The sequence below is a fragment of the Ictalurus furcatus genome, chromosome 9 (assembly GCF_023375685.1).
Source record: "Ictalurus furcatus strain D&B chromosome 9, Billie_1.0, whole genome shotgun sequence".
Lineage (NCBI taxonomy): Eukaryota > Metazoa > Chordata > Actinopteri > Siluriformes > Ictaluridae > Ictalurus > Ictalurus furcatus.
In genome coordinates this window covers 13,467,487-13,488,728 of record NC_071263.1, presented here as the reverse complement: position 1 = coordinate 13,488,728, position 21,242 = coordinate 13,467,487, and the positions used below count along the sequence as shown (strand labels likewise).

Sequence of the window (21,242 nt, the reverse complement as noted above, 5' to 3'; positions counted from 1 at the left end):
ATTGTGATCATTTCTTAAAAACAACTTGCTTGCAAAGTAGCATTAGTAGCAAAAATTCAGAGAACTGTTCCTATCTACCATAGATTACAGCTGGCAAAGATGGTTCACCAGTCTGACCAGTAGCTGGTCTGACAAAGCTTTCCACAGGGTATATAAGTATGGTTTGTTAGGGTAGATAAATATTGTTAGTCTGGATTAATTTATATGCATCTTGTTGTCCCATGTTGAGTTATTCTTGAGTATTCTTTGTCGGTTTCATGATTATGGCTAGCCTGAGTATGTAATGTGTAATGTGTGGTAGAATTAGTGGCTTGAAGTTGATGTTTATTTGAAACCTATGGTAAGGTTATTTAAGGTTGGGTTTTGTGGATATGGTGGAGCTTTCTAAATTAGTGTTATGGATAATAGGAGTTAGGTGATATGGATATAGTTCATGAGAGTGTGGTTATATGGTGTGGTTGGTCAAGGTTCAAGTTGGTATGGTTATATAGAATTGGGTTTATATGCTATTGGTCACTCAAGGTTTGTTAAATGTGTTCATTGATTTTGTGCTAGAAGAGCAGATTTGGTGGAATCCAGACCATTGGTCAATGTTATAATTTCTCTTCACTGCCTGTGTGGTCTTAAAAGCACTGCTCTCATGCAGTACCACATTGTCCATTGGCAATAAATAGTTAGCAATAAAGAGTATATATAACATTGACACTAAGTGTTATTAGGTTGTTATTAAGGTTTAAGCACTGATGTGTATTGTTGAGGATTAAGACACATTGAACATTATACCACAGCTGCCCTTTACCAGATTTACACTCATGAGAAAAAAGCACACCTTCCTTCAATTCTATGGTTTTATTTATCAGAGTCTATTTAACAATTGTGTGGTCCTCAACAGCTTCTATAAACAAATAGGTGACAAAAAAAACAAAAAACGATTTCAATAAGTAGTGATTTTTTCTTATAAAGTAAACCAACATTCAGAAACCAGGTGGGGGGAAAATAAGTACACCGTATAATTCAGTAACATGTGGAAACACCTTTAGCAACAATAACTTGAAGTAAATGTTTTCTGTAGGAGTTTATCAGTCTCTCACTTTGTTTTGGAAATATTTTGGCCCACTCTTCTTTACAACGTGGCTTGAGTTCATTGATGGTTGAGGGCATTCGTTTATTCACAGCCATCTTGAAGTCCTGCCACAGCATCTCAATGGGGTTGAGGTCTGGACTTTGACTTGGTCATTATAAACCGTGACTTTGTTCTTCTTTAGCCATTCAGATGTTGATTTGCTGGTGTGCTTGGGATCATTGTCCTGTTGCATGACCCAATTTTAGCCCAGCTTAAGTTGCTGGACAGATGGCCTCACATTTGAGGCATAAGGTGGAGTTCATCGTTGTCTCAAAGACTCCAGGTTTCCCAGGCCCTGTAGCTGCAAAACAAGCCCAAATCATCACACTTCCACCTCCATGCTTGACAATTGGTATGTGTTTGTGGTGATTCTCTGTGTTTGGTTTTCACCAAACAATGTGCTGTGCATGATGACCACACAATTGTTATTTAGGCCCTGATTTATAAACACAGAGAATTGATGTGTTGTGTACTTTCTTTTTCCCATGACTGTACATGTGGTCTCAAATATGATCTACCTGTTCTATTATTGCATTTGCTATTCTACTGGTGCAGTAATGGCTTTACAATATGGCATCATATTCTCATCATCCACCTCGAAATGCTCATGGGAGTCACAGGTACAGCCGGTAAGTGATTTCATTCGTACCTCTCACGTAGGAAGCATTTTGTTTGGTTTGCTCTGCTTTTACACGACTGACACAAGGAGGATTCCCCAAGAATCAGTATTAGAAAGTCTATTTTTCTCATCTCATCTTGGTCAGATACTCTCTAACGTGGCCTTAGTTTATTATTTTTTATGCTTATGATTCCTGAATCCGCAGTCGGCACCACAATTTTGATGGGTAGAAAAATTACTTTGTTGTTAACAAGCTGAAAGCTTTAAAAACTGCCACATATACATAGACAGTGGTGCTTGAAAGTTTTGGAACCCTTTAGAATTTTCTGTATATTTGCATAAATATGACTTAAAACATCATCAGATTTTCACACAACTCCTTAAAGTATACAAAGAGATCCCTATTAAACAAATGAGACAAACATATTGGTCATTTATTTATTGAGGAAAATGATCCAATATTACATATCTGTGTGTGGCAAAAGTATGTGAACCTCCAGGATTAGAAGTTCATTTGATGGTGAAATTAGTCAGGTGCTTTCAATTAATGGGATGACAGTCAGGTGTAAGCACCCTGTTTTATTTAAAGAACAGGGCTCTATCAAAGGCTGATATTCACAACACATGTCTGTGGAAGTGTATCATGGCACAATCAATGGAGATTTCTGAGGACCAGTCAGATAGAAATTCAAGACCATTGTTACCCTCCCCAGGAGTGGTCGACCAACAAAGATCATTCCAATAGCAAGTGTAATAGTCCACAACAGTGTTGGGTAAGTTACTCAAAAAAAGTAATCCCCTACAGATTATTAATTACTACTTTAAAATTGTAATCTGATTACATTACTGATTACTGAATATAAAAAGTAATCAGATTACTAATTACTTTACTTTCATGTTACTTTCAAAACCTACCAAACCTACAAAAATACACTATAAAGTGAAACTCATAGTTCTTTCAGTCATTTTAGCACACGTTATTGTATGACGTGATCAGAAAAAATTGGATTTATCATAAAACTCGGGTGTTGTCACTGTTTGTAGGACTACCAGACTGATAAAATATCAGACGTTTCTAACTAGGCTAGTTTGGTGTCACTAGTCAAGGGGAGACACAGCTTAGCTATCACTGTCTGGGTCTAGCTGCTACAGTGCATGCAAAGTACATTATATTTCCTTATGCTCTGTTCATGTCATGTTCACGTAAACTGGAACTCATATAGACATTAGACACCTTGTTTTCCTGCTCAGCATCAGAGGCTGTTGCTGGTTCAGTTTCCCCTTTACTGGTTTAAAAAAAAAAACTGCATGGCGTATGTCCATTCTGATCTCACACTGACTGAGTGAGCTAGCGTTTGGCAGAATTGAGAGCTGTCAGTCAATAAAACATGAGTGTTTCCACGTATTTTCCTGTAAACCCTGTCTGATCGGTCTCACCTCCGTTCACTGAAGATATAAAATTACAACACCACCGTCTTCTTTTACTGACGTTCAGTTACACAGTGACAAACCGCTCCAAGTGGAGAATTAATCAGGGCTAAAGAAAAAATCTTCAGGGCAAAACGTGATTTATTTTAAAAATGAATTTTACTTAATATTGTTTTCTTAACAATAAATTTATAACACCAGTAATGTAATTTTATTGACATCAGTCAATATAAATCTAAAATGTAATGTGTTACATTACTGCGTTATCAGAAAAAGTCATTAGATTACAGTAATGCGTTACTTTGTAATGCTACACTCAACTCTGGGCCCCAAAGGATCCTATACCCAGGGCAAATTCTAAGCAACTACAGGCCCTAAAGTTAATGTCCAAGTCAAAGCCCTGACCTTAAACCAATAGAAATGTTGTGGAAGGACCTGAAGCAAGCAATTCATGTGAGGAAACCCAGCAATATCCCAGAGTTGAAGCTGTTCTGCACTGAAGAATGGGCTAAAATTCCTCCAAGACGATGTACAGGACTGATCAACAGTTACTGGACATGTTTAGCTGAAGTTATTACGGCACAAAGGGGTCCACCAAATGCTGAAAGCAAAGGTTCACATACTTTTGCCACACAAAGATGTTTAATATTGGATCATTTTCCACAATAAACAAATGACCAGGTATAATATTTTTGTCTCATTTGTTTAATTGGGTTAATTAGGTGATGTGTGTATGTGTGCGTGCATGCAAAAATCTCTGAGTCTTCTCCTACAATGCTGAGTCACAGAGCTGAATCACTGAGACACTCCTCAAAACAGAATCTGTCCACATTTGCCAGGGTCCTAGGTCCTCTCTTTTGGACTCTCATCTTCAGCTCATAGGCTTTGAATGGGGTTTAGTTTAAGAGACTGAGATGACCATGTCAAAAGACAGATACTTCATGGTATTTATACCCCAGTGAAACAAGAAGCCAAAGATGATTGTGTGTTCTCAGCTTAATCATGGAAATATTCTCCTGATTGCCTCCCCTAGATCAGCTCGTCATCAGATTATAGCATATATGTAGGAAAGGTTCTGATATGTATCAAACCTTCAGATAATATTCACTCTGACTTTCTTCAGTCTACACTGGCTCCCAGTTAAGATACTCCTTTTTACTTCGAAGCTCCTAAATGGACTATAATGTTAATATTGGGGAATATCTGAATGACCTGTGATTATTTTTGTGTGTGTTCACATATTTTTCCGATGGTGCTTCCAGTAAAATTTATTATTTTTATAGATTGAACAGATGGGATATTCCGGATTTTGATAAAAGATCACCATCTACTTCAGTACAATAAAAACATATATTTAAAACTTTGTGAGATTATTATCAACCATAATTTAACATGCATTAAGTTGTTCACATTAAAGTTTTTAATCAATGTACAAAAAATTTGTTTTAGCCATTTTTTTTGTTTGTTTGTTTAGTGTGTTTGCTTTTGTTTTGTTTTGTTTTCCTTGATGTTTGGACTTTTCATTCTAGAGCCTAGAAAACCGTTTATTTTTATTTTAGGGACTATAGTGCACATGGCCTGGTCACTTTTAATTAATACAGAGATATTTTGAACCAAGAAAGAACATAGCAGCAGATCACGTTTATCCCCACTTCTCTCAACATTATTTTCAGTATATTCACACAATATTTTAAGACATCCCATATTTAAATCCTAACTATCAGCAGTACAAGTTAATACAATCCAGTACTCCTTTGTGTCTTAATCCACATGGTTAAAAATAAACTTTTTTTTTTTTTTTTACAGAATACATTTCAGATTTGCCTCTTGTTAAAAAAATCTGGAAGACACTATTCTCATGCATGTTCAAGCATTCTTTTTTTTTGTTCATTATAAAAACACTAGATTCAAGTTCAATGCATTACTTTAGGGCACTGTATACAACATACTATAAGCCTATAATAAGTTAATTAACTACCATTAGATAAATATTAATAAATAACACAAACTTCAACAATTCAAATTCTTTACCCTAACAGTTATTTGCTTTTGCTACTACACACTTAACTTTAATATGCTAAAAAAAAGATTGATTTTTCTTAGCATTCCTTATTTTCTGGCCCATTTTTCTGTTTTTCAAGATGTAAGTTCTCGTGTTTTTTTCCTACTCCTTATCCATCCTAATGTGTTTGAAGTGGATGGACTGGTCTGGGAGGTACAGTACAGGGATGGGGAAATGATACAAGCTACACACTAAAATCCTCTGTATCTTCCCTGGGCTAATGGGCTGCTAGGGATTGCCTGAGTGAGGCATATCAGAATTTGGGCATTATTTAGGACTGCAGTTTTGCTTTGTAGGGCACTAAAACCACAGACCTTATTCTAGCTGTGGTTTTGTTGTTTGTTTTTTTCACTGATCCACACCAACTGAATCTTAACATCGCTCCCTCCCAGAGTGTGGGCTAGGAGAAAGCTGGAAACTTCTTCAGGAGTAAAGAAAAGACTGGACCAATACATTTTTAAAGACGGAGAGAGAAACAACTCTCACTCAGTCCACTTTCACATATCCATTAGCGGCCATTCCTCTGGCTCCTCTTCCTCTCCTTGCTCCTCCTCTTTCCCCTCCACCACTTCTTCCAACCTGGGCAGGCTCGGCCCACTCGTCAAAGCGCAGCCGCAACGTGTTGCGAATGACCAAGCGCTCCACAATGAACGACGCGCAGAACCAGGGCACAGCGTATTCAGCCGTGATCAGGCCCATGAAGTTGTATTTGAACTGTGAGTAGTCCCAAGGGCAGGCGTTGAACTGACGCAGCAGCAGCCCTGTGCCAAACTCCCACATGTATGTCCACAAGGTGTATATGAAGCAGCGCAGCAAGACATTGCAGCGATCACGCAGGCGCAGGTACATGTGCTCAACGATCAGGATGCAGGTTCCATAGATAAAAAGCGCCCACACACTCGTCACACCAGGGAACTTCCAGTTGCAATTGACCACGAACTCCCATGCTGCCGTGAACATGACTTCGCAGAAGTAGCCATGGATGGCGTACAGATACCACCGTGACAGCGGCGTCAGGGGCTCGGGGGTCATTGCTGTTGCCATGGTGACTGGGCCAATGGGTCCGTTCAGAACTCTGGGGTTTTTACTGCAAGACGGAAAACAGCAACAGAACGTTACAGTAGGTACATACATAAAACCTTTGAAATGGCAATGTTCAGCACACAGGTAAATCCAACTTACAGAGTCCACTGACTCCCACACTGAATGTTTTAGAGTAGTGATGATGTATGTGTCACTCACCAACTGAGATTAAAATGGAAAAAGTTCAAATATTTAATTGGGTACATAAGCTATACACTGTCATATAAATTATCCAGTGACAAAACACTAATTTGTTATCTGCGTTGCTGTCAATCCGTCCGCACAGCTCAACCTATCTTGTACCAGCGGGCCAAAGCTGAAAGCTGAAGAGAGACTCTTTAAGACAGTGTCAGTCAATGTTAATTTAATTTCAAATGACAATTAAGCATTCGCTTGCCTCAGGGAAAGTTTTTTGAATTGTACTAGGATGGAACATGATAACTGAACTGCACTTCACACCACCAATTGCATCCAGAAGTTAAATTATGCTTTATCCATGATTTTAAGAACAAACAAACAACAACCCTGCTTTATCATGTAAGACAATGCAGCACCAGGCCACTAAATTGAGCTCTTTTCACTAAACAAAACAAGCATTTCCTACAAATAACCACGGCATTGAGCCTAGGCTCCCTGATGCTCAGCTCAGAAAACCAGCCTCATATCCACCCACCTACTCCCCCGATTCAGCATGACCCAAGCCTACAGTGGAGGTGTGAGAGTTGTGCAACATTCAGGGCTGAGAACCAAAGACTTGCTGTTGATGTAAGTTGAGGACTTAAACCAACACGCTCTCACCAACTGCAAACCTAAAGTGCTCTCTGAGGTCAGCTGAGAACCTAGTTTTGCCATATAATAAGTGCCAACATAGCTGTAACTAGCTGGCCTGGGCCTCGTTAGGAAGGTCTTTTTTTTATTATTTCCCATGGTTTTGTTTTTTGTTTTTGATTTTTTTTTACCTCCCATGTAGCTTCTCTAGTTCAAATTCAATATGCAACCTCCTGATAAGGTAGTGGCAGGATGTAGTCTATTATATAGAAAAACTAGCAGTGATTATTGGTTCTCAGCTGACCTCAGAGAGCACTTTAGGTTTCGACATAGACTTAATCACACTTAACATATAGTTGTCATGAGATGCTACCGGATTTGAACTTCTTGTATAGAGGTATGCAAGTCATATATTATAGATTCAGATCTGACATAATATTGCTATGATATTTATGTCTTATGTTCCTGCATAAACTCATTTATGTGTGTTTATGAGGGCAATTGACGATTTGTAAAGTGTACACTACTCATAATATTGTTAGCCAAATCAGATTTCTAGTTATTGTATCTTAACTGATCACAGTAACGTTAGTTGATGTACCCTGATGGGTAACTGTAAACCAGAATTGAACTCTTTTTAAATTAAACAGTCAGAGCAGTTTATTGAGGAATTAATGCATAGCATTACAGAGATTAGAAGGTAGTAATCGGTGTATACTATACTGTACATTTGGCATCATGGTACATCAACTATGAAGAAGATTATTTCTCATTTCTCAATGTGGACCTCAAAAAATTTTGGTCCTGGTTACACCCCAAAGTATCAACTGTCCAGATATGTATAAAAGTTCAATTCACCAACAACACAAGTGCAATAGAGTACATACTGCTTAATAGTTGCTTATGAAAATGTACTATTCATAAACATTCACACTATTCAATAGAGCAATATTCCCTCTCAGCCTCAGCACAATTTTTGATATATTTTTTATTGTTGTCATGCTTACGTTCATCACTGTTGTGCGTATAATACCTAGCATCCATTACTCAAAATACACCATTCAATCAGTGGCCATTCCTACCACAAGCACATAATCTGGACTGCTAGCTATTAGTGGTACCTCATTCATACTGGTTGGGGAATAATTTTGAATTGTTTTTCTGCATTGAACATATAATTCGGTTCAAGATGGCCAACAGAGTGTGGTGTAGTTGGTGTTGTAGCTACAGCTACATGAAAGGATGTTAATAGAGAACATTTTGTAGATCTGGTGGAATGTGCAGCCAGAACTTCACACTAGGTAAATGTATGTAAATGACTATGAGAGAGATCACAGCTATCTGAATATCCACCAAAAATTACAAAGAAATCTGATCCCATATCTGTTCCTCATAAAAAACATATCAAATGTTCCCTGTCCTATTAAAATTATATTACTGTATAGTACAAAAAGAAAATGAGGAAGCCTTAAATATTCCACCCCGAAGCAGTTCGACATTTTCTGGCATTTCAATATGCTTCATTAGGAGGTGGATTCCCAGCACTCAGACCAGGATCTCTTGCTTTAGAGACTACTGTCACTGCTGCAAGTGGCACATTCACAACAGAAATTGTCATAATTGGTCATTTATGTAGGATGACAATGTGTGAAGTGTTGTAGGAGGCATACATCTTTCATGAGAAAGTGTATGCAGATTAAACAAATTAGAATTAAATAAATAGGATAAAACTGCTTAATGATAATATAATCCTCACAGTATATTTAAGACATTTAAAAAAATCATCTGTAGCAGCAAATGATAATACCTTGCTTTATTGAATGAGACAACAAAATCTAAGTAACAACAAAAGGAAATGCTTTACAATGAATAATGCTCGTATTTTTTTTTGAGAACATAAATTCTCATAAAGGTATTAATTTATATAATGCCGTCACTGTCTGACATTTACACCAACTGTTTTGGATTCCTCAAGATATCAGAACTCGAAAATTAATCCTGTAGCACCTGTCACTAACGAAATCCATTTTGCGCACGAAAGCATGTACAAATTAAAGAAAAATCTGTGTTAAAATACCATTAAAAATACCATCCTTGAAATTCTAATCTATATTTTAAACATCCTTTCATGATACTATATATAATCGGTTTTAAAGCAATACGTTGGTTTCTTTGTAATGATGAGACACAAAAGCTAGCATAGGTAGCGTTCTTTTACTACCTGATGTACAGAATATCCGCATGTTTGCCTTTTGTCCGTTGTTTTCATATCCCATCCCCCAGCAGTTGGCTTTTCAGTCAGCACTGGTATTGATTGTTACCCAGTTAGGCCTTTTATTGACATTCTCAGGAACTCAGGCAGACCAGAGTCAGCTATGAGTTCTTGTTTATAATCCGTTGTGTAAAAAAGTTCATGTGAACCCTCAGGAATTAGAGAGATTTCTACATGAATATTTCCGAAAATCTCAGCCATCGGCATATCAATAATTATTTCTGTATTAAGGGTGGGATGGCATACTTTTGTTTCCCTTTCAATCAAAGTGACACTAACCAATCGTGGGCTACTGTGAGCTCTGTGTATGCGAAAGAGGGCAGATAGCTCTTTCCTCTGGTGTGATACTCTGCACTGTGACACAGCATGAGCACAAAAAGTACATTTGGCTAGCTTCACAGGTCTTGGAGGAAGCAGGTGTTAGCCTTCCCAGTTGGTAGCTGTGGTATGATAGGGCCACCCCCTGGAATTGTTAGGTGACTAAATTGGGGGAGAAAATGGGGGAAAATACAACCACAAAAAAGCCAATAGCAAAAGCTAATTACACTACAAGCTACATGCCCATAGTAGCTTAGCCACAGTGAAGTTAGGTGCATGATATTCTGCAAACTGTAATTAAAAGCTGTAAATAATAGCTAATAACATCACATTGTTTGTTTTATTTCCAGGTAATATACAAGAAACAGCTATAGATGGATATCCAGGAATAGATGGATTAATAACATACCATATATTGTGTAAATGAATAAAAAACACTTCACTACTTTGTTTTATTAAATAGTTTTACAGTTTGTGGTTTTATAGTTTAACTCACAATATAACATTTTAATTGAGATCATAGACGGAAACTGTATGTGAACCCCCATGATCATGACCTTTTGAAAAACTGAAGTTTGCGGTACATTAAGGGCCTGTTCACACCGAGATGTTTTTCGCAGCATGTTAAACGGTCCATTTTTCAATGCATTTTTTTTGTGTTCACACCCAGACGTTAAACTCGGGTGACGCTCTGAATGAAAGTGTAAATTCACTCCCTGAAAGTAGATGGCGCTTATTGAAAAGCAGAAATACCCCGGTACACAAGGTGGTGCGGCATAACTTTCCGTTTCTGACACCTGCTCATCACTGAGAAGAAGAAGAAGAAACAGAAGAAGAAGAAGAAGAAGAAAGCCGTATTTACGTCATTAAGCCATTCACACACTTTTTACAAACTCGCTAAAGCATGTATAGATTTTTGTGAAATGTAAGGTCTTTGGTGATTTGGTTACTGCAACAAATACTTCTTTAAAGCTAAATCATTAAAGTTCTCATTTTAAACACTATACTCTTTTTTAAATAAGTAATGATTTGAATTATATCAAAGTCGTAGCAATAGCATTCACACACTTATGGGAAGACCCAGAGTATGTTATTTTTTTAATCTAATGGGGTTTTTTTGTTGTTTTTGTAGGGGAGGGGTTGGGTATAAGGCAACTATCATTATGCCCAAAAATGTTAATGTTCCTGCAGATTGATGAAGTGTTGACTATGAAAGGCTTTTTTTGTGGTCAGTATCACTAAAATGGTTCTGGCTCACTACAAGTCGTACTTTTATGTAACTTCAGTGGCTCCAGGCACGTGAACAAAAGCACAATCTCATTGGTCGGATAGTTTTTAATGCGGCGCGTCAAAAAACGAACCCCTCGGCGTTAAAAACATTTGACGCTTTGACGCCACACGTTTTATGCCTCGTGTGAACACTCTCATTGACGGCCATTGGGGTGTTAAACGGACCGTTTTTCCCGCTGCGATAATCGTATAATGCGATAATCGTCCAGGTGTGAACAGGGCTTTAGGTCTAAGATTGACCTGACCTGCCATATAAAAAAAAGCACAGTTTAATTAGCTGCTCTTCACAACATCATTCTGCTTAAGTAGTTCACAGACTATTTCAAAGAGATTTTAAAGGACCCCTGTGAAAACTGTCGAAACTGATAAGACTAGAAAGGGTTACAGAAGGAATTCTAAAGACTTGGGTCTCCACCCTGAAAATTACAAACAGAAGAAAAACATGGCTCCTCTCTGCTGGAGATGGCATTCATGAGGTACAGTGCAAGAGATTCTGTAAAATCCACAAACATGAGAAAAAGAGCCCCAGGACAGCAGCTAAAAATCTCTTGACACCTCTTGCACAAGATAATAGATAAAGATCTGGGTTGGTGAGTCTGTCATAAGAAAAGAAAAGAAAAAACACTGAACAAGAGTAGGGTTCATAGAGGTTAAGATGAAAAAAAAAAAAACCACTATTGTCCATAAAAACATTGCTATCCATCTCAAGATTGTTAAAGACCCCCTGCATGTTCCACAGCACTGTTAGAACAATATCCTGTGCTCTGAGAAGTTTGTGGTACATGTATACAATGTCATGCTTCAAAAAACAAAGTCCTTCATACCAAAAATAGAAAAAGCTCCCAACTGTGAAGCATAGTGGAGGGCTTATAATTCAATAATAATGTTACAGGGATGTTTTGCTTCCACGGGGCTGGGACGGCATCCATTCGGTGAGGGTTACGTCATGCAACATGCCTGATACTAAACCACAGGAGTAAATAACTGTTTAAAAAAAGGTGTTGGAAACCATTGTTCCAGTATTTAATACATATAATGATCTACAAACCATCCCCCCCCCACACCAATGAGTCTGACTGTTTAACTCACAAGTTCACTGGTCATTGTAACCCATCTAATCCACTACTATTGAATAAACCCTTCATTAGGTTATCATTATATTACATACAATACAAATAAATACAATGAAGAAATTTATGCCGAAATCTACAAAACTCTAAAGAACTAACAAACCCTCTTTTCTCTCAGTCATGTTAGCAGCTGCAGGTCGGCATTGCACATGTGGTTGAGATGATGCGTGATTATACTGGCACTACCTTAGTATGAACTTTTAATTACGTAAAGCAATCAGAGAAGATGATCAATTTCATATTGTGATATTTGTGCTAAAAACAGTGGTGAAACTGTTCCACTTTAATTGACCCTGTTGTCCTTCTGTCTGTGATAATGAAACAGTTCATGTATCTTTTTTCAGAAATGCTGGCTTTTATGTTGTATGTAAACAAACCTTTCAGCTCGGAGTTTCCGATTCCAGGAATAGATCCTTTCAACCTGCTCATAATGGGTACATCAGTACAGCATGACATGATAGTCCTGTATAGATTCAAGCAACATGATCTCCAGGCAAGCTACGCAATACCAGTGTTTTACTGTAGGAAAAACAATTTACTAAATAACGTCATGAATATATGTGGAATGGAAAGAAGGGATTAAATTAATTTCATTATGAGACAGGATACTTGATCTATCGCAATTAACACATAGTTGCTTTATTGGGATTAATATTTTTTCTTTATTTATTGCTTAATTGTGATTAATAGTTAGATTAAACAAATACAGTCCATAAATATTTGGACACTGACAGTTATTGTTATTTTAGTTGTCTACCACAGTATATTAAAGGTGAAATTATTAATAGAATGAATAAGTGTAGACTTTCAGCTGTAATTTGAGAGTTATTTACATCCAAATCGTGTAACCAGTACACAGTTCATACAGGATTTCACTTTTTTTTTAAATTTGTGGTGCAGTTTGTACTTTGTGCTTTTTTTTTTTGCAGAAAACTACTTGAATTGGCGAAACTACAATTACACAAAAATGTTTTGCACAGTCTTTCACAGTGATGTTTGTTGGTAAATGAGACCTTTTAACTGTAGTCATGTTTGACGCATGTGAACTGAAGAGTGCTTTGGCTGAATGCGTGTTGTGATGACGTCACATGACACGTCTTGTCCCAAAACTGCGGAAAATCTTTGGTAATTTTGAAAAATTACAAGCGCCGCCAAATATGGCAGAGTTTACTTGATTTTGTGTTAAGGTTGATAATGTCTACAGCATTTTTTAGATTTGGTCCCCTCCCCCCCTCTACAGCCCTCTACTTTGTGTCAGTTCATACCACACCACCTATAACACCACAACCTGTTGTGTTTCATTCCTTACTTCAGGTGTGGTTAACCCCAAAAGTGAAACGTTAAAGATTCCATTTCAGCTCCACTGAGGTGTGGGAGTATCGCTGCCATTTTGACAGCTGGTATCTGATTACAAACTGAATTGTTTAGGCTCATGTCCACTATCCAAAAACTTGTCAAAGCATGCCATTCACTAGGTGAGGAAATCACACCTAGCTAGCAAGGTTTAGAGATCTTTAGACAACCTGACATTATGCTTATTAAATTGGCTCCTTACCCAACAGGTAAATTTAAAAGAAATTCACAATTTTGATTAAATATATTTGTGGATTTTAAAGTGGAGGTGTCAAAGTATGTTATAGGCAGAAAATCCCTTATTTTGGCCATTCGGGTTTTCAACAGGTTTTCCCAGACCACCGCACATATTAAATTATTTGTTGCAAGATCATTAAATCATTAATTTTATTTATGTGTGACATCTAATCCATCTATCCATCCATTTTCTGTACCACTTATCTACACAGGTTTGCAGGGAGCCTGGAGCCTATCCCAGGTAACTTGAGGCACAAGGCAGGGGACACACTGGACAGGGTGTCAACCCATCACAGGGCACAATCATCCACACACACACACACCCATTCACATACTACAGACAACTTATAGATGCCAATCAGCTTACAACCCGTCTTTGGACTGAGAGAGGAAACCGAGTTACCCAGAAGAAACCCCTGAAACATGGCGAGAACATGCAAACTCCATGCACACAGAGCGGAGCTGGGAATTGAACCCCCAACCCTGGAGGTGTGAGGCAAACATGCTAAGCACTAAGCCACCATGCACCACTGTTTCACAATAGAGGTCTGCATGTTACAGAACAATCTCGATTCATATTGAGGGTCTTACAGAAAGTTTGGCAACACAGTGGGGACTAAGAAATAAAATAGTATCTATAATTCTTGCTTAAAACTGATGCACTAGGAAATACAGTAAATTGTATTCTAATCAAACAGAATGCAATTAGTGTCAAATCATCATCAGCAAAGTTGTGTTATAGTAGTGCAGGAAGATCTCTGAAATAGCTCACTAACAGCAGAATAAGTTATTGTGATGTTATATTAGCTGCAGATTTACCTATTTTCCTTATTTCACCAGCATTCAATGGATTGTGCTAAATAACATCATTCATTTTAAGCAATGCAAAAGGACACAATTATATTTTCATGTGTCTGTGAGCAGATTTCACATATATTGTATGTATTTCTTTATACTCATTACTAAAGTGGCCCTATCTGTAGTATGAAAAACAGTGATACTTTGTACTTGTAGTCACTGGAGAACTCAAGGTGCTATCGAGATGAAGTGAGACCACTTTCCTGCTGACAGACAGATGTTCTACACTAAGCACCATCCTTTGTCCTTTTTCCACAAGAGAGCTGCAGATAAGCCTTTAGAGAAACGTTACCTGTTCTTTTACTCTGGGATAAAATGCTTGGAGTATGATTCCTGAATGCCGTGCTCAGTATTCTCCCTGACAGGAACTCTAGAAGTGCCCTGTTTACTACTTTCTGACATTGGAAGTATTGACTACCATGCATTCTTACTCTCTGAATGTGTAGAGGTTGCTGATGGGGACTCTGGGTCCTTGCCATGATTTCACTCCACTCTGAACAAAATAAATGGCAGTAGATCAATAGCACATGCAGCTCAGTTACTTCAGGGCAGCATGTTGGCTCTCGAGTGCAAAGAGTCTTCATTCTTCTTATCAGATATGATTTTCACTGATAGGACTCTGGAGCAGAGGGCCAGTATCTGATGCTCATATTTCAAATAGAAGATGAAGTATTGTTTTGTCACACAGACACTAGCATTTTGTGTCATAGCTTTGTTTGGGTGCCAAATTTCATTAAAATGGAAATTCCACTGTTTTCCCACTGCTGGATCACTTTACTTTAGATTAAATAGTTCTTTAAATTGTTTTGTAATAAAACGCTCAGCACCCGCATTCTTTTAAGTTATTTCACAGTTCCAAATAAGGGCACTGGTCAATACCCAGGCTTGCGTTTCATAGAACTCAAAAGTGAAATGAAGGGAAACGCTGTTGTAATACTATATAGAATACATATTTGAATACATAGTGAGCTTTATGCTGCTTTCTAAAGAAGTAAAAAAAATAAATATTTATGTGGGATTTCACATTCAGAGCCACTTCATAAGATCATTATAACAGAAAAGATGTTCTTCAAAAGGCAGGAAGGGACAACAATCTTGCCAATTCAAAAGCTTTGTGTCTCTCTATTCAAAAGCTCTGCAACTGGTTTTGCCAAATTTGTGTGGGTAGGATTTTTCATTAAAATCTTTTTTTCTCTCTCTTTTGACAAAGACAGCTTAAATTTTACCTCAATCTTTGGATAACAAAGATTTCACACAATAAGAATCAATGTCATAAATGATGCCATAGTTTAGCATTGCCTCAATATTTTAGTTGGACTTATTGAAGTACTGCCGGTTAATACTTTGTTAAACTCAGTGAAAAACTCAAAGACGTCTAACAGCTGCTGCCTTTTGTCTTCAGTTTCATGAACTGAATTAAAGACCCTGGGAATGCCCTAAACCCTCCAGACAGCATAATATTGGTCATAACGAGAGGATTAGGACCTTCCGAGGCTTAAAAAGGCAAGATTTAGCGGCATGAATGTGGAAACTGGCAAGCTACATAATTAACAAAGCAGCATGACATAGCATGCTTTGCTTGGGTTCAAAAGAATTCACGCTGAGTTTGAGATCAGTTGCCTTTGTGCTATAACAAACTACTCCGACTGCATGACTACTACAGCCCCAATCAAGATGGATTGGTTTTATTCAGGAAGGTACTTTGGTTTAAGTGATTACTTGCTAGGTGCATCATTTTAATCCAGTAGTTTTTACTTCAAAAAGCAAAGATATGAAAGAAATACAGTGGGGTCAGAAAAATTACATTACAGTAGCAACTTGAGTGAGAAGTACAATCTTATAAATATTTACATGAAGTTTAGAGCTTCTTAGTATTGGGTATATCACCCCTGTAGCTTTAATGACCGCGTACACTCAAGCTGCCAACCTAATCACCCATGTTAGATTAAATCCATTGGAGTGTCGTCTGAACATGTGCTTTAATGTATGGGATAAAACTCAAGGAAAATATGACTGTTTGTGCAAAAGCATTAACATGGTCCATATTAACAAATTACTTCAATTTAAAGAGTGATTAAGAAACCTTGATTTTTGAAGATATTGAATATTTCCTTACACCTTTCCGTTTATTTCTATTTTAAAATAAAATTTAAAAAATCCCAGATTCTTCATGTAGTCTCAGATATTTGGACCCAACTGACTTTAAATCTAAGTCTCAGTCTCTTACTAAAATATGTTTTATATAATTGATTTTCCACTAAACCAGAGCACATTTATTTTAATGTCCTGTGTACCAAGCACTTATGCTGCCAAAATGGAGAGGGTGTTAGCAGTGACTCTAATTTATCCTGTCAGCCCGGCCAGGTCTGCACCCAGCTCCAGCAGTTCAGGGGAAGAGAGAACTGAACAGAACTGGTATAGCTTGGGTACAGCTCTCTTGCTCTTCATTAGAAGTGATTAAGTGATTATCAAATCGCTTAATTACATTACACAAGCACTTCAGGTAAAAACCAATCCAGCTTAAACTGTTTCTATGCTCTTCTAATAGGACTCTCACTTCTGTCAGTCCAGTCACATGATCCATGCAAGTCTGTTTTGGACTTTAGAATAGTTTCAGTGGACCTTGGAAAATGGACCAGAAAGGATTCAAAGCCAGTTTGATTAGTAAAGACACAAGATTTAGATGTGGAGTGTTAAAACTGCCTGCAGTGCAGAGGAACTCATTTCACTCAAGCCAAATCCTCATTTAATCAGTTGTGCTCTGAGGATCAGACCGACTTTGGATCAGACACTCCAGTGCTCTGGGTAGTGTAGGGCACTACAGCCTGGAGCACAAGGGCAAATTTTCAGCAGTTTTTTTCCCTCTGAATCCTTAGGAAATGGTCATGCACGATTTAACCATCATATATCTGTACTACTACAATGTCTGTGCACTCCAGACTGCCCCTTTTATTACTGTGTACAGAAGGTGTGTCTAATTAGGTATGAGTGCAAATAAGACATGGAGGTATTGTAACATAAGGTGCGTCCCAAATCGCATACTTATACTCTATTCTACACCATTTTGTAGTATAAATAGTGTGAGTAGTGCGTTCACACTGAAAATTCCAACAAGAAGAAATACACTTCATGTACCTGGATGATGCACTTATTCAACCAAAAAAACGGTCACAGCTTTGCTTACGTAGCGGAAGAGGAGAAGGGCTACCAGGTGCTGATGCTGGCTCAAATTTGCTCAGAATCAAAAAAGGTCATGTTGGGAATAAAATAAATCATTGACGTAAACAATAAAATCTAGAAATTCACTTTCGTTGACTTTGGGTATTCTGCTAAAGCTAGTGCTGCTGCATTATTTGAGTTAGACATCATTTGCCATTGATTGGGAAACGGCTTATACTTCCGGTTAGTAAAGAATTTTTAGTGTTCCATTTGAGAAGATACTACCCTTCTAAAACTCATACACTAGACGGTAGAGTACATAGTGTATAGTGTATAGTATGTCATTTGGGACAGATCTATAGAGTGAATTCACCTATTTCATGACCATAACTTTCTCCGAGGACACCAAGGTTTGGACGTTTGTAAGGTTTTATTTTTATCTGGGGTCTAATGGTAACAACAAAGCGTTTGAGGAAAAAAACCTGTCACGCATCTGTTTTAGTTAAGATATAGACACTAGAGAAGTTTGCATGGTGCTTACTTATTCATTACTTACATAACATTTTTCCTAAAACAGAAGCATCAATACATTTATTCAAAGAAACCAGTCAGTTTTTATGTAAATGGATTAATCCAAAACAACTGAAGTTGTACAGATGTATAAATGGATATTTTTATCTACTTTTAATAACCAGAAAAACTAGATTATTTCGGCCTAGTACTGGTAAGATCTATAAACTATTGTTTGTTAATATGAAATCAGTTCAATGTAACAATTGCAGAGAAAAACTACGAAAATTCACTGTAAGTTCAGTGATATGTCTGGTTTTTTTGTGGGTGATAAAAGCTTTCAATAAGTAGTCAAATATATTGCAAGGGATCCATCCATCCATTTTCCATACTGCTTATCCTACACAGGGTCACAAAGAGCCTGGAGACTATCTCCGGGAACTTTGGTGTTACATGGTAAGGGACAGTCTGGATGGGGTGCCGACCCATAGCAGGGCACAATCACACACACACCACAGACAATTTGGAAATGCTAATCAGCCTAAAATGCATGTCTTTGGACTGGGGGAGGAAACCGGAGTACTTGGAGGAAATTCCAGCTCTGGAAGTGCAAGGCAAACATGCTAACCACTAGGTCACTGTGCCCTCTCGTTAGGGATCCTTTAATATAAAATCAATTCATTGTCATCTTTATGAAATATGAACACAGAAAAAGCTAAGATATTGTGAAATTTCCTAGTTTTGGAGGCTGAAAGCTCTACTATACTGTATATGAATATGAATAGTCTGAATAAAATAAAACAATGCTGGAGTATGAGCAGTTTACAGGAGAATAAATATAACGTAAGAAGAAGAAGAACATGAGAAAGATTAAAAAGTAAGTTAGCATTGTGATACAGTTTATTCACTTTGACACATTTCTGCAATGTGTAAATCACTGAAATGATTTTTTTTATTTATTTTTTTTTTATCATGGTTATGGTCCTGACCTTTTTGTTTTAGTATTTCACCAGTTTTTTATTTTATTTTATTTTATTTTAATCTGGTTTATTCTAGGGTTAAAATGAAAAGAAGATAATATAATGTAATATAGACATGAAGGTGGAGTAGGTCTAAAGCAGGTGCGCCACAAGTGTCCTGTTTCATGTTCAGGGAGAAAATGAGCCAAGCACATAAAGTTTCATGCTTTTAGTAAGTCGAGTTCCTCATCAAGTCCAATTTAAAGCGGAACAGAACAGAGCACAAGGGATCAGATCTGGAAGCGTGGAAAGCTGCGAAGAGAAGACGCGTTACTCTGACGACAGGGTCCATCTATTTCACTCATCACCTTACCTGAACCTGGAGAGCTGACAGTGCAGTCGTGACTACAGGCCTGAATGAAACCGTCCCGCAGCTCCCTCACTGAAGTGTGTGTGTGTGTGTGTGTTTGTATATATGTTTATATGTATGTGTGTGTGTGTGTGTGTGTGTGTTTGTATATATATGTTTATATATATGTGTGTTTGTATATATGTATGTGTGTGTGTTTGTATATATGTTTATGTGTGTGTGTGTGTGTGTGTGTGTGTGTCAACCACCGGCAATTCTCCAAGCAGCGTATGTGTCTATATGATGCTGATCATAATTAGACATGATACAGTTCAGCATTAGACTTCATCATCACTGTTCGGACAAACGAATACAGTGTGTGTGTGTGTGTGTTGTTAAACAGCTATATTTGGTTAAAAAAGGGTTATGTCTAAATGCAACACAGCCCACCTGGAGCAGGATGAGATGAGATGAGATGAGATGAGATCAGGTGCGTGACGGACAGCGGCACACAAACAAAACGATAATAAATATATAAATAAATAAACTGCTCGATCATGGATGCGCTCTCAGGTTCTTCAGGCAAGCTAAGCGAATTAAAGCTCATGGAAACCCTTAAATAAATAAAGATATAAATAAATACATACATACTATAAACAGGCCTGCAAATGAAGCACAAGGCTCTCCTAATGAGTAACAAGTCCAAGCTTCTGTGCAAAGTCGCGAGGCTTACCGTGTTTTATTGTCGGGCTGCAGCAGCGCGTGCGGTGGGATCGACCCTGTGCGAGTTCATTGTAATCATGCAGAGGACACGAGACAAAACAGGACCATGGTCGTATCGGTTCCTTCTCGTTGTGTGTTTGCCCCGGCTAACCTCCCTCTCTCCCTTTCTCCTCCCTTATACTCCTCTCCAATGATAACTGACACATTTTCCTTCAATGCAGCAGGAACAGCACATGCTCAGAGCCGCACTCCGGCGTCCGACACTACAGCGCTGTGCTCAGTGTTAACTGTTTCACTGCTGGAGATCTGCTGGAGATCTCCTCTCCTCTCCTCTCCGCTCATCTCATCTCCTCTCATCTACACCATACACACACATATACATATACATACATACACACATACACACACACACACACATATATATACACATACTTACACACACACATATATACACATACATACAAATATACACAAACACACACACACATATATACACATATACATACATACACACACATACACATACATACACATATACATACATACACACACATACACACACATACACACAATAATTACAGAAATACACACACATATACACACACACTATATATATATATATATATATATATATATACACACACACACTGCTGATCAAAAGTTTAGGAACACTCATTGTTTAATTCTTTATTTCTATTTTTTCTCTCTCCACATTTTAGAATAATAAAGTTATCAAAACTCTGGTGTAACACGACTGGAACTATGGCAATTATGTTCTGATGAAAAATCCAAAATAAATCTAAATAATTTAATATTTTAGCATCTTCAAAGTAGACACCATTTTTGTCTAGAATTTCCAGAAATGTATTCTTGGCATTTTCTCGACCGATGTCTTCAGGAAGCCTCCTGAGATGCTTTTTAAACAGTATTAAAGGAGTTCCCACCTACGCTGGACCCTTATCGGCTGCTTTTCGGAATATTTCGCTCCATGTCATCCATTT

The 21,242-nt window shown here is 37.7% G+C and overlaps 1 protein-coding gene across 2 annotated transcripts; it reads right to left on the bottom strand.

Moving 5' to 3' along the window:
* Window positions 1–812: 812 nt before the first annotated feature.
* tmem229b (transmembrane protein 229B) lies at window positions 813–20,806 on the bottom strand. 2 transcript variants are annotated; one of them, XM_053632181.1, is made up of 4 exons: window positions 20,252–20,806; window positions 6,415–6,477; window positions 5,719–6,319; window positions 813–1,424 (listed from the first exon to the last, which is right to left on the bottom strand). In XM_053632181.1, the coding sequence occupies exon 3, from the start codon at window positions 6,274–6,276 to the stop codon at window positions 5,719–5,721; it is 558 nt and encodes a 185-aa protein (XP_053488156.1). In that variant the 5' UTR covers window positions 6,277–6,319; window positions 6,415–6,477; window positions 20,252–20,806; the 3' UTR covers window positions 813–1,424. The 2 variants fall into 2 exon arrangements, with proteins under 2 accessions (XP_053488156.1, XP_053488155.1); XM_053632180.1 differs by lacking the exon at window positions 6,415–6,477.
* Between the last annotated feature and the right edge of the window lie 436 nt (window positions 20,807–21,242).

Coding starts and splice junctions, on each gene's coding strand:
- tmem229b (XM_053632181.1), bottom strand. CDS start 6,276: ATGGCAACAGCAATGACCCCCGAGCCCCTGACGCCGCTGTCACGGTGG.